Source organism: Protopterus annectens, chromosome 6.part1, assembly GCF_019279795.1.
Source record: "Protopterus annectens isolate FY-2018-M chromosome 6.part1, PAN1.0, whole genome shotgun sequence".
Classification (NCBI taxonomy): Eukaryota; Metazoa; Chordata; order Ceratodontiformes; family Protopteridae; genus Protopterus; species Protopterus annectens.
In genome coordinates this window covers 578,725,848-578,740,667 of record NC_056738.1, presented here as the reverse complement: position 1 = coordinate 578,740,667, position 14,820 = coordinate 578,725,848, and the positions used below count along the sequence as shown (strand labels likewise).

General features: G+C 39.4%; 1 protein-coding gene across 3 annotated transcripts in view; it reads right to left on the bottom strand.

Annotated features, from left to right (window-relative positions):
• The window catches only part of ADAM23 (ADAM metallopeptidase domain 23), a 1,167,569-nt gene that overhangs the window by 220,617 nt on the left and 932,132 nt on the right, over nt 1-14,820 (bottom strand). For all 3 annotated transcript variants that reach the window (XM_044076026.1, XM_044076027.1, XM_044076028.1), the window contains exon 18: nt 10,032-10,112. In XM_044076026.1, the coding sequence (XP_043931961.1) occupies nt 10,032-10,112 (81 nt within the window). The remainder of the gene's footprint in view (nt 1-10,031; nt 10,113-14,820) is intronic.

Here is a 14,820-nt window from a genome sequence, read left to right as displayed (position 1 = left end):
CAGACACTGTATTCAATAAAAGGCCTGATAAGGGACAATTAGAGTGGTACTATAACTTCCTTGGACATTGATCTCATACCCTTATCTATAAGTTGGCCGATATAGAATGATTTTCTTATTATACTAGCTACGTGCTGATCAAAGGACAGTCTGCTGTCTATATATTTTCCCAGATCTCTAAGTACTAGGTAACTCTAAGGGGCATATTACTGGCAAAGTAATTAACTTAGGTTGACAGTTTCACAAAAGGCATTATAATGCATTTTTGGCATTCAGTTCGGGGCCATGGCTTTGGCACCCATCATTTGGCTGTTAAATCCACTTGCAAAATGTTAGTGTCTTAGTGGGAATCTATAATATCTCCCGATTAACAGTCATCTGCGAACTTGGTAAGTCAGAAGCCTTGAACATTAGCCTTGACGTCTAGGAAGTATATTCCAAACAGCAGCAGACTTATCACGGATCCCTGAGTACTCTGCTGGTGACCCGTCTCTTGTTGGAGGTAATTTCACCACTCCTGAGTTCTTTTGCCCTGTCTGTGAGCCAGATGGCAATCCAACAAGTTATGTAAGAATTTACACCTATTTCAGAAAGCTTGTCAACAATGGCTGAGTGGGGTATTATATTGAATACCTTAGCCAGGTCAAGATACAGAGTATGCACTGTTTTACCCTTGTCCACTGCCGTGGTGACCCTCTCAAAGAAGTCTACCAGTTAACAATGCATGACCTTCCTTTAACAAAGCCAAACTGGAATGGGTCCAGTGTCTGTAGGTTGTCAATGTTCTTGTTTATCATTTCCATGATAATTCATTCTATGGCTTTGCATATTAGGCTTGTTGGACTGATGGATCTGTAGTTCCCTAGCTCATTTCATGGTCTGCCTTTACAGAAGGGAATGACTGTGGTCCTCCATTCACTTGAAATGTAGTCTGTTTCAAGGCTGTAGTTGAAGAGTGCCTCAAGTGGTCCTGACGGGTCATGTTGTAGACTGTACAGGAGGCAACAAGGGGTGCTTCTGGGACCCATGGGGGCAGTGTTCTTGGCTTTAGTGTGTGCTGCCAATACCTGGTCCATGCTAATAGCAGGGGGAAGTATGGTGGAGGGGATTTCACCTAGTAGAGCTGGGAGGAGAATGGGGGTGAAGTTTGAACTGAATTTATCAGCCAGTAGTAGAGTTGGTATGTCACCCTGATTTGTGATGGTGATGCTGTTTCACCACCAGTTCAGCACACTGCTGTGTGTTACCTCTAAGGTTCCAGACATAATAGAAGAAGGAATTTTGATTGTCCTTAGCCTGCAAAGCTGTCTTGACCTTGTAGTTGGCCTTGTTCGACTTAATTAGACCTCTTAGTTTCTTGTTTAGTTGTATAACAGCATACTTGCCTTTAAGGGAATTGCTCTTCCTGATTTTGGCCATGAGTTCTCTTCTTTTATTATATACCCTGTTTGGGTGAGAATTCTACCAGTGGGGTTTGCTTTTAGTGTTTATTTTGGGTTTATTTCTGGTACATAATGCAGCTTCTATGCAGTCATTCACATGTTTGTACAAGGACTCTGTAAATAAATGGCTTAGCTGGATTTTATGGGTTGAATTCAAATGAGACAGCTTTGTGATCCGACCACATTAGTGAGGATGTGACATGGGGGCATGGTTACAACACTGATCCAGTATGTTTGATCCTCTGGTTGGAGCGTGCACTATCTGTTTCAGGGTATTTGTGTTAATAAAGTCAACAAAGCATTGTGCCTGTAAATTTGAGGCAGTGTATATTTTCCAGTCTACAGAGGAGTAGTTAAAATCACCCATTAATAGGATGTTTGGTTGGATGGTAAGCACCTCTTTTAGGTTTAGATAAGAGTCATGAGACTCTAGGGGGCACAGACTGTGATGTGTAGCTAGAAAAGATATGGCAAGGGACCTTATCTATGGTAACTTGCATGAAGATAAGCCATGGTATCCCTGTTTAACCAACCTGGAGGCATGTTTGTTGCTAACGTACATTGAGACACCTCCATCTTTGTCCTCAGTCTGTGCTGTTGTTGGTATAAATGTCTGGAAGGCACTGTAGCCTTGCACTTCTGGAGTATCTTCTATGGCTTTAAACCTAGTGTTGGTCATGGCACTGATGTCTACATTCTCCAGACTGAGGAGGAGTCTATCCCAGTATTTCACTTGGTCCCACTTACAACATCCTCATCAGACTTAGGAGGGCTTGGAATGTGTGGAGATTTTTGTTTTGGCTCTGAGCACTGAGCAATAACACATTAAGGTTGCTTGTAGAGTTTTTCACTACACTGATAGTTTTGTCTCTTTGCCATTACCTAAAAAAGGCGCTAAGGGGGTGGATAAAGTTTTAGCCAATATCCAAAAGTCTAAGGAGGACAGGTGAAGCCCATCCTAGCCAAAGCAATGTGGTCTTTTGACCATGTCCTTCCATGCTGATAGATATTGGATCCCTTGGGGTGGGGGGAACCACTAGCCACTAGTGCTAACTCTACACTCATGCCTGAGTAGCACAAACAGTATGCAAGCATGGAGAACCACCAGCCATCAGGGATAAGTCTATATTTGTGCCTGACTGGCATTTAAACAGTACAGCGATTGGGGGGGACCACCAGCCCCCACGTATAACACCATACTATTTCCATATCAGGTGTAAAAAAATCTTTATCAAACTGTGACCAACTTATATTTGACCTAAAATGTACTTATGCTTATTATCCAAAATGTATTAACTATTGTTTTACTGTTTACTCATTTTATTGTGAAGTTTTCTCCTGGGCCTCTGCTATAAATGGGACAACTTGTCTACCCACTTGGACCATTCTAGTAAACAAATGCAATAAGTAAATAAATAATATATACAAACTCATGCCTGAGCAGCATTTAAATAATGGGCATTTGGTGGTGGTGGGGAAACCACTGACCACCAGGGATAACTCCTTAAATGAGTGCCCAAGTAACACGTAAAGAGAATAAGAATTTGTGGTGGAGGGAACACTAGACACAGGGATACTCAGTATGGTGTGCCTTAAAAGTAGATATTTAAAAAATGTGTGGAGAGACACTACGCAGCACAGATAAGTAGTGTGCCTTTAAAACGCACTAGGAAGACTTCAAACCTTGTATCACATCTCCCACAGAGGACATTAGTCCTCTGTGCTACCACTATTCAACAGGGATCGATTTTACAACATAAATAAATGATGAAAAAAAGTACAGGGGGGAGAAAAGGGATTTGAACCTTGCATCCCAGACACAAGACACCCCATCCATTAGCCTGCTGCAGTAACTGATAAGTCCAGGTAGCAGTGTTTGTTTTGATATGTATTGAGGATCTTGGGTATTATGCAATGCCTACAAAATGTTGTGACTTACAAGGGAAAGGGACAGGCATTGTTAGACATACCTCTCAACCTTGCAGGATAACAGTTTTTGCCCTAGCATGCATTTACTGAAGGATATGAAGTGTGAAACTCAAATGTGTGGCAATAAGTTCATTGTAATTATCCATGAATTAACACTGCAGAGGAAAAGTGGACACCATAGACATTGTTACAGCTGGGACAGGTATGGGGCATGTGGTGTGAGTTTCTCTGTGTGTTTTACTATATGCTGGAGAGCGACTGAGAGGGAAGGGTACCTGTGCTAACCCTATGTGGCTGCTGCTGCTAAGTCCCACGGGAACTGCTGACCTGTGCACCACGTTAATTAAGTGTGATTCACAGATATAAAAATTAGCCGGTTAACGTGTCTATGAGTCACAAAAGACCACACTGTGGAAACAATGCCCTTTTGCTGTGGCTCATACCATCTGCAGTGGGGTTCTTTATGAATCTTAGGGCTTGTCTTAGGAACTTCACTAGCCATGTTTTTTCTTATAAATCACATGGGGCTTTGCTAGACTTTACATGCTTATGGACTGGTCTTCCTGCATTGTCTAATATAAAATTTGAAAAATATATTTCTTAACTTGATCTACTACCGTACCATACCGTGGTCATCCTTCAAGTGTTTACCTTTCCTTTATATCACTTTTTTCTTTTTTTCAGGCTTTGGCATGTTTGTTGTTAACTGTGTAACTGATATGACTACTAAATCAATGTTAAAGATACAATCATATATTAAAAAAAGCAATTTAATTTGCAAACAATGTCAGCAATATCTTAGAATAACATAATATATTTACAAATTGTCGTTCAGTCTGTTTACAGAGTAATGTTTTGACCTATACTTTTCTTTTAACAAACTTTTTAAACTTGCACTTTCCCTGCAGCTATGCCACCGGAGATAAACAACCTTTAACCTCAGTGATATCAGCATAGGAAAAAAGTGTGGTACATCATTAGACTGTAATGGATGAACCACTTTAATGTTTACAGAGTAATGTTCCTGTTTAATTCCTTTATGTATCTTCATCGATGACCATTAATAGAAATGTTTATGCCAAAAAAAGGTAATCTGATTGCTTAAACATATTTATTCTGTATTTTCTTTGTGCAGCTTTATAGCTGCTTGTATATTTGATTTTACAAATTTTTATTTGATTACAAAGAGGTTTATTATTCCATACTAAAAACTTCTCGTTGGTGTCTTTCTTTTTTGTTTTTGTCATTATTAACTCCAGTGAATGTATACTGAACAGGTATCTAGATTACCAGGCAGTGAAGACAAAAAAATATGTCTGGGGGAGGAGATTTAGAAGTTAGATCTCTCTAAGGTGGCCTGCAATACCTGGCACTTTCTGCCTTTGTCAGCACGTCTGTCAGAATTTCTGCTCAGTCAAGGATCTCTAAAGTATATCTGCATGCCTGATTGAAAGCCTTATCTTTTTGAACCTTCTCAATGAACTCTTGGGAAGGCTTTTCAAAGAAGGCACCCCACAAGAGGGTATAAAAGACAATTTGTCAAAGCTCTTTCTGAAATGAGGAGCATCTCTGTTATACTATGCTATGCAAACACATCAGTGGCTACTGCCCTGAACAACAGGATCAGTATAGCCTAAGGTGCATCTGACTGTGAAAACATAAGTGAGATGAAGTCAATGTCTTTTCCAGAGACTCCTTGGGCATATCATTTTTGCCATGCAATATTATAAAATATGTTTGAAAGACACACAGTAAGACAAATAGTCAAGCACCCTTAAGCCTAACATGGTAGAAGACTCTACACTTACCAAAACTGTTTAAGGCTGGACTCCTGAGCCCTTCTCTGGGTCAAAGATGCCACACAGGAACTAGCTGCAAAATGCCTGCTGAGCACAGCACACATTTCAGCTAAATGCATGCATATAGTGCCTGCCTTCACAGCAGCTAAAGAACAGAGTATAGGTGCTTTGAGTATGTAGAAATAACATCCTTATTAGTGGCCCAGGGGACAAATTACTCATGGATCCACTTAACTCCTAAGACAGTGCTTGAGTTTCTTTTTGGGGGAGAAAGAAGAGGGGCTATTTGCCAGCTCAAATAGGTTGTTATAATCCAGAGATTTTCTTTAAAGAAGGGGTCATCTTATGCAGTGCTAGTCACAGGAGAACCCTTATTCATCTTGGTCACAGTACTAGGAGGCTCGATACCCCAGACACCCCAGCCTAACAGGACTAAAAATGAGAGAGAAAAACTCCCCTAGCAGTATCCCATAACAAGTATGCCATCACTGCAGTATACCTCTTAGGAGCAGTGTCCTCACTGGATGTGAGTCGACTATGTGGAGTGAACTCAGTGTTCAGAAGACTGTAAAACTCACAAGTACTGTGTGTGTGTGTGTGTGTGTGTGTGTGTGTGTGTGTGTGTGTGTGTGTGCGTGTGTGTGTGTGTGTGTGTGTGTGTGTGTGTGTGTGTGTGTGTGTGTGTGTCAATGTCTTTACCCTGCAATCCTGACATTGTATATTCCCTACATTCTTCATAGTAATGTACAGATATGATGAGTAGTAGTATCCTGAGTTACTGTGTGACCACCTGGCTGGTGTGTAGGAGGTGGCAGGCATGCCCTTATTGTCTGATGATTGCTCTGTAACATCCTGAGTGACTGTGCAAACCCATGGCTGGTGTGCAGGAGGTGGCAGGCATGACCTTATTGTTTGCTGATTGCTCTGTAACATCTTGACTGATTGTGTGACCACGTGGCTGGTGTGTAGGAGGTGGCAGGTATGCCCTTATTGTCTTACCAATTGCTCTGTAACATCCTGAGTGACTGTGTGACCACATGGCTGGTGTTCAGGAGGTGGCAGGCATGCTTTTATTATCTGCCGATTCCTCTGTAACATCCTGAGTGACTGTGCAAACCCATGGCTGGTGTGCAGGAGATGGCAGGCATGCCCTTATTGTCTGCTGATTGCTCTGTAACATCCTGAGTGGCTATGCGACCATGTGGCTGGTGTGTAGGAGGTAGCAGGCATGCCCTTATTGTCTTCTGATTGCCCTGTAACATCCTGAGTGACTGTGAGACCATGTGACATGTGTGTAGGAGGTGGCAGGCATGACCTTATTGTCTGCCAATTGCTCTGAAACATTCTGAGTGACTGTGTGACCACATGGCTGGTGTGCAGGAGGTGGCAGGCATGCCCTTATTATCTGCCAATTGCTCTGCAGCATCCTAAGTCACAGTGCTACCATGTGGCTGGTGTCTAGGTGGTGTCAGGCATGCCCTTATTGTCTGTCGATTGCTCTTGTTAATGATATCCATACTAGGTGACAGACAAGCATGTGAAGCTCCTTCACTTACAAGGCTTCAACCGTCACACCCAAAACCATTGACACTTTGCATTCTACCATGGATATAAAAGCAATGTAACTACTTGGGGAGATCTCTACTGTATCAAACTGACTGGCCACACTCTAAAAGGTCCAGTAATCTAGCCTGTCTATCAAGCCACATAACATTTTCCTCAGAAGAATGTGGGTCGGTTACTTTGTAGTAGCATCCTGAGTGATCATGTGACCACTCTGAACCAGTCTTGAGCTTATCATGAGGACTAAAACTAATCTCAGGGCTTGAGAGACAGGCTAGACTGCCTACATAAACACTGCGCTTATTGATCATTTCACACCATAAGACCTCAGTGCAGTTGTTCATGCCTTGGCTTCTCCCCATTGTGATTAAAGGAACTCCCTGTACTCAGGGAGTTCTAACAATGAAATGAAAACCAGCACAGAGAGAAACAAACTGACACCAAGAACACTCTCTGTATGCTGGAATAACAAGGAAGTCACTAGAGTGAATTCATTGTTATTCCAGCATACAGAGAGAGTTCTAACAATGATCTAATCTGACTGCAACTAGTGCAAATGTCTGCAGCACAGTTACTTACTTACTGATACTATAAACTCTCAAGATCTACTCAGGCTGTCAGTGCAGTCTCAAATTAATGTTAAGGTTCTAGTGTTAGTGCACTTACACTCTTCACATTTGAAGGGGCTCCTGCTCTGTATCATTCCTATCAGGCTTGTGTATACATCCTCAATGGGAACTGTTGGGGTTTTCAATGGCATTTTTGGGGACATCATATGTTTGATCCTTTCTTCTAGCTGGGGCCTTCCTCTGGAGCCACCCTCTTCCTACAGTAAGTGAGCAAGTCTTCACTGGCCAGTTTTAAAAGTATCCTAAAAACTTATATTTTTAATCTTGCTTACAACACACCTTGACTTACCTCTGTTTTTATCACATCCATTTATCTATGTGCTTTTTTGCCCACTTTTCTTTTTAACAGGTTTTATTTTATTTTATTTATTGATTAAATTAATAAGCATGAATTTCTGTGAGAGGCGTACCTGTTAATCTCGTTAACAGCTGGAACACTACAAAGGTTTTGACTTCATATATACTGAACATTTCAAATAAAGATAGAACTAAGAGTTGAAATGTGCGGCATGAGCATTGAGCACACCCTTCTACCCAATGCAGTAACACCAAGGCATTTGCCAGCACACGTTAAAAGTATTTCACATGAGTCCTAGAAATCTAATGAGAGCAGAAGGGTAACAAGGATGGGACAGAGGAGGCAGTTGGCCCAAGTCCAAAGTGTGAGGGAGCATGATCAGGAAGTGTAGTGAAAAAGTGGGGAATAGATGCTGGCAGAGAGGTGGGGGAAGTACCAGATTCGGAACTGACACCTGTTACTAGATGAGTCAGCTATGGCACAGGAGAAGTGTTTCATGAAGGAAGTCTCAGCTGTAATGCCCTAAGTGGACTCTTCAAATATGATTATGTTACTCTTTCTATGCTCCATTAGTCAAGTCCATTCTTCTTCTGTAATGCCATGTAATACGACATTGATAACATGAATCAGAAGCAGAAAAAACAGCCAGTGCAGTCTGATTCAGGACAGCTGCCCTGCAGTACAAAAGCAGAAAGGCAAGAACTTCCATTTCTAAAGAAAATGGTATTCGAAATACAAATTTCAGTGGTAACTTCAGCAGTCTTTTTGTGTTTGAAAACAAATGCTATAAGTGTCTTTATCTGTTGGAGAAAAACAACTACACTAAAACACTTTTCAACCCATTACAAGTTCCCCTCAGAATGAACACCACTACATCACTTTACTACAAGCAAAATGGCTCCCCATACAAGCCAGAGCCAACCCGCTACTTGGTTCCTCACTTTTCAGACTACTCTGTCATGATACCCAGTCTCCTCTCACAATAAAAGTCATTGCAGCCAGCCCAACATACAGCCTGAGAAACTATTCTCCTGTTATGCCTACACTCCAAACCCATGCCACAAAACTGCATTGTGCAGATCATCCCTTATCTGTTCTTGCTCTTGAACTGTACAATCCCTTTCGTACAACCTCACCCACCATGCAAGCTACCTCAAGTTCAGGTCAGTTCCTGATTTGTCAATAAAAATGCAAATGCCAAAAAAGTGAGGACATTACTTAAATATAAATTTTACTCCCTGAGTTAATGTTTCTTTTTTTTCTGATTACCCCCTATTCTATATTGTTAATAATTAAGTCTACGTTTTACACACTATTTATATATTTGTCAGCTCATTAGCACCGTTTTTACTTCAGCAGTAAGTTATTAGACATCAATAAAATGAACCTGTAAAACACACTAGTACATGCAACTATGAATCTCTCTCTGCATTTCAATTTCTTTGTACATCATTTACTGTTTTTTTTTTTTTGCATTCACGCCTATATATTATTAGTCACATACATGTTCTATTATACTTCTATTGATATTTGTTGTTTTCTGCTTTGCATTGTTAAAATATGATTGAAACTAGGCTAAAGCCTGCAAATGGTCATTCTGTGACCAGTGTTCTATCCTGGTAACAGAAATGTAAACAAATAAATTATACATTTTCTTAAACTGTTTTGCTGAGATTCATATCTTTATCAAGTTATCTGATGAGGTAAGTGCTGTGATGCATTTCTATCCATTTCTTTCCATATTTATTTGTGTCATTTTTTTTAACAAAAAGGTTTGTAAACTTATTAAACAGTGTCCAAAATAAATGTAGTGTATCCCTCACTGACATCACCTTACGGATAGCGTGACGTGTATCTATATACATTAATGGACACACCTTGTGGTGGTGCATCCATTACACTCTGACGTACCTCACTTTTCCCTATGCTGATATCACCGAGGTTAAAGTTTGTTTATCTCCGGTGGCATAACTGCAGGGAAAGTACAAGTTTAAAAAGTTTGTTAAAAGAAAAGTATAGTCAAAAACATTCCCATTGGGGTGACAATGTCATTTTGTGCACCAAATGCAGAGGTGCAAATGTAAAAAACTTAATCTTGACAAAGTACTTTAAGATTTCGTTGTACAGCATTCCAGCTACTAGAAATTGGATCCGTTTCCTAACAAATACTGTTCAGTAAACACATTGGCTGAAGTACTACTTTGGATAGTGTAAAAGTCCTCATACAGCACAATGCTGGAAAGCAGATAAAGCAGCCATAATGTTGCTGCCACAAGTTATATCAAACAGAAACATTTCAACTACATAGCAAAAATTAATGGCATCTTTGTGTAATTTTATATTTCTCCTGTACATATGTACTCTTACTCACCTGTCCTGAATCGCCAGTACAGTATTCTTCAATGTCACAATCATTCACTGAGCTGCGACAGTCAAATCCCCTTGGCAGAAACTGAATATAAACATAAAAACATTAGAATTCAGATTATCTTTGCTTCTGAAAATTGAAAAAGTGACACTCTGAAACTGAAAATAATTTTTAAATATTATTCTCATTAAAGCAGTCAGTTTTAGATATATCTCTATGCAATTTAGCAGTGTTTGAGGCTAGATGTGTCATGGCAGCATAGTTTCACACCTCGAGTCAGAATTCTCTGGCGATTCGTACAATAAAGTTAAAATTCTACACGACATCTGCAGCTGTGTAATCAGCTGTCACCAAAACAGGCATGAATCATCACATATTCCTTGCCTCTGTATACATCTGTGTGTGTGTGTGTGTGTGTGTGTGTGTGTGTGTGTGTGTGTGTGTGTGTGTGTGTGTGTGTGTGTGTGTGTGTGTGTGCGCTAGACCAGAAACATAAGCTACCAGGTAAATGGACTAATCAAAAATGGTACACCCATTAAAGTGAGAGAATTGTCAAATATTTTCAAAAGTTATAACCACTTATGTAAAAACCTTTCAGTCATTTCAGTGGAGAGTATTGTCATGTCAGAAGGCTTAATAAATAATGCACAAAGACAGGAAATGTGAACAAAGGTAGGAGCTGTGGTACCAACATCCATGAGATCTACATTCATAACAATTATATACAACTTAGGTGAGGCACAGGACAAGCAAGTCATTGTAGCTAGTTCACAATTTAAAGGTATCTACCCAAGAGCTAACATTCCCATTTTTAAGGGTATATGTTAAGTTATAGCTTGGCCTACTGGTGCTCCAAGCAAATTTGCCATATGGTGGCCCCTAGTAAAAAAAAAAAAAAAAGATCCTCCATAGCTTAGGACCAAAAAAAAATGTTTTTCATCTCTTTGCAAGGAACAAATGGGGTAGCAAGATTCTACATAATAGCACAGTTCAGTGCACACTCTGTCAATGGCATGATTAGCACTGTGCAAGAGTTGTCGAGAGGTCTTTGACTTGCAAGTCTGCAGACAGTATTGAAAACAGTTGATTTCCAATACTGCCTGTGGACATGCAAATCAAGGACTGACTGGCAGTTCTTATGCACTGCCAATCATGATCCCTTACAGCAAGCCAAACACTGTCATTTAAATAGTTGTAATTGCAACTGCAGCTGCTTACATTAAATGCACTGCTTGAAGGGACTAATCCACCCTCTAAGAGCTTGAACCATTTGCCCCATCATTTCTACTGCTCTGGGTTTGAAGACCTTATCTAACATCTCCCTTTTAAGCAGGAAATATCTAGTTATCCATGAGGGGCAAGCATTATTTTGAACAGATCCCTGTAAGTTAACCTCGATACTACAATAAAGGACATCATGGCCTATTTTTAGAAGACACTGAAAAGGATATTTTAGTAATTGAACTTTTCATTCCTCCAAACCATTTTAAACTCTAAAACAGATGACATTTCTTTCTGGTTTCTTCAGTAGTTATACATACCTTGACAGTTTAACAGGACTGCTTACACAGGAACATCTCAACTTCATTTCCAGACAGTTATTGCTACTCAGCAATTTCACTGGAAGAAATTACTTGAGGGGTCCTTCCTCTACAGCTCCTCAGTTTCATAATTTTCATAATTTCTTTTTCTTGTATGAAGACTGGCTGTCTCACTGCTGGCTGGTCATTTATATGGACTTTTTATTTAGACTTTAATACGTTTGTCTTGTACGTTTAGTATGTTTGTCTTGTACGAACTGCTGTGATTTCTTGTATACAGCTTACCAAGTTCCCCAAGGACTACACAGGAGCTGGGTAGCTTTACAAACTATTCATTAGCTGTTTCATTTAAATCATTTTCTCACATTTAAGCTGCTTAACCATGGCAATAAAAATACAAATGCAGTAGGGGATTATTCTACACTGTAACAGTAACAGTGCATGGCCTGCCTTTAAAACACTGTATGTTGAAGAAAAAAAGATAGTCCAAAAAACTATACCTGTAATCATGGAGCAAAACAAGGTGCAGTCATTGCTGAAGGTATTAGTGAGTAAACTGCACCGAATAACCCTCAATCATTTTATCTACTGCTAATTGAAATACTTTAGGTACTGATTACACTTCAAAAGATCATTCCTAAATGACTGCATCTGCCCAAATAATTGTTAAATGTGAAAAACTTTGAGCTATCTGCATTTAGCCTCATTTGAAAGAAACCCTGATTAGCATGTTAGCACAGAGAAAAACAGACATAATTACAATGGATTTATCGTTAATCATATTCCAAACTTCACAAACCTATATCCACTGAAACTACACAGTAAACAACACATGCTGTCAACTATGATAAAAACAGTTTTTGCAGGAAGCAGGTACCCTGCACATCTAAACCATTGCATCTCTAAATATACTGACTTCAAGAACCAATAACTTTGTGGGTAAGGAGCCATTTTCATACCTCCCCACCACCACCATTCTGTAATTTCACTGTATTATTTTGCCTTTTATTGATGAATCATGGCAACCAATGAAAGTAGTTTGATGACACTCATTTAAGCCCACCAAGGTGCAATGCTTACCAGGTATTTCGTCACAACTCCTTAACATTGAGTTGCATAATGTTCCTTTTTTGTCTTCTTATCTAATGTTTGATGGTGTAAACACATTACAAACTTGTTCTGCTCATGTCTGTCACCACACTACTGGCCTATTCATTTGGTTCACACAGCTTAACAATTACAACTAAGCATTCTATATACTTCAGCTCCAGTGTAATTCTGTTGTTATAAATTATAGGAATGATTTTGATGCAATAACAACTAGCATTACCTGAGGTGAAATCTTGGTTTTAAGTACTCTGTTGGCAGATGGTATAATATCAACAGTGCGTTGTTTCAAAAATGTAATCAAGTACTCATGACTGTTGTTAATATATTTTCTAACACCGTAAAGGCAATTATCATTTCTAGAAAGATCTGGAAACTTTCTAGAGGAAAGGCAACACTGCATAATAAATTAACATAGCAGTAGCCGTTCAAATACTGGGATCATGTCTGCCTTATCATTCATTAAGAATGTGAAATTACCACAGGTAGACATCCCCCATCTGACTTTTGAATAACTCTTTTCAGACTGGTGTCCTTCCCATATCAGAGACATTAGAATGACGACAACAGAAAAGGAAGAACAGTAAATGCCACGTTCAGTTCTTTCTGGAATGAGTTGGGTAGGTCAGTCCCAAAACAAGGGACAACTGAAGGTCAATCAAGTGTGCATGTGGAAACTCCAAGTGACAGAAGTCAGTAATAACCTCACAAGACAGACAGTGCTCCACCTTACAGACTCAAAATTTGGAAAAACATACAGTGTAAAATAGAGTGCCACATTTGTATTTTCTTATTTTTTCTCACATTTTTGTTACGTCTGCATAAGGGTAAAGGTGGGAGGAAGTACCTAATGCAACAATTTTAGCAGTATTCAAATGATTACTACTAAGATATATTATTACCAGTGGCATAGCCAGGATTTCTTTTTAAACTACATACTAGCTTCCAGAAAACATCTCCCCCTCCATCATAAGTAAAGCCATGTAGAAAACTGCTATTTATTTGTAGTTAAAATCTGGTGTGGTACCAAACTCACAGCACTTAATGCCATGATAAAGCAGCTTTAATATGAGAAAATAATTCAAACTAATTAATATTTTACTTGGCCAGTTAAAGATTTTCTGATACTTAAGGGTATCATGAGTCTTCACTCTAGTTAAAGGTAAATAAATAAATTATGTAAAGGTACATGGCACGGTATACTTTGTTCATGCCTGGCTACACCCCACTTATTATACAGCTGTACTGTTTTCAACATTACTATCACTGCTACTGCAGCATTCATAAAGAATGGGAGTTACAATAAGGCAGTACATGTCCTTACTTCAGACTCAGAGTAAAGGTATAATCATGCCCTGCAGGACGGCCATGACAAACATTACTCTGCTACTGGAAAAATGCGCCAGCTTTTAGTGTTTAGAAAACATGTGGATGAAAATCCAGACAGCTTCTTCACAAATGTTCTGTGCAGATGCATTTCTGTAAAAAACACAGCAGAAGTAGCTGCTGCCCTTGCATAATGAGCTTTGACCTGCCTTTGTAAGGTCTTACCATGACAGTCATGGGCAATGCACTTAGCAAACCACTCAGATAATGTTTGCTTGGATTCCAGTATATCCAGCTTCCTCTGTCTAAGAGATGCAAAAAAAAAAAGTTCTGATTTTCTCCATTCTTAAGTTCTAGCTAGTAGTATCTCAGCTGTTTACGTAGATGTAAGAAATGCCTATTTCATCTGTTTTGAGGCAAAAGAAAAATACTGGCAACTCAAACATCTGATTCAGTGTAAACTCAAAGATCACACAGAGCATGAAAGACGGATTGCTTCTCCAAGATACTGTGGAACAACAGCTCAGAAACTAATGATACAAGGGATGAATATGGTTTTCAATGACCAAAATGTAAATGCAGAATTATTAGTCACTCCAAAGGAAAAAAAAATCAAGACCCATGGAGGAACTACTGGCTTTCTGAGCAGTCTAACATGAAAAAAAAAATCTTTTAAGACTGACTACTTGGCAAGAGGTTGAAGGATGGTCAATGTGGAAACGTGAAGAAATGGCAAATAGGTAAATATTAATAGATGAACAGACCAGACAGCCATTAAATAAGTTGCTTAGACATGTAACAACCTTTTGGACAGAACT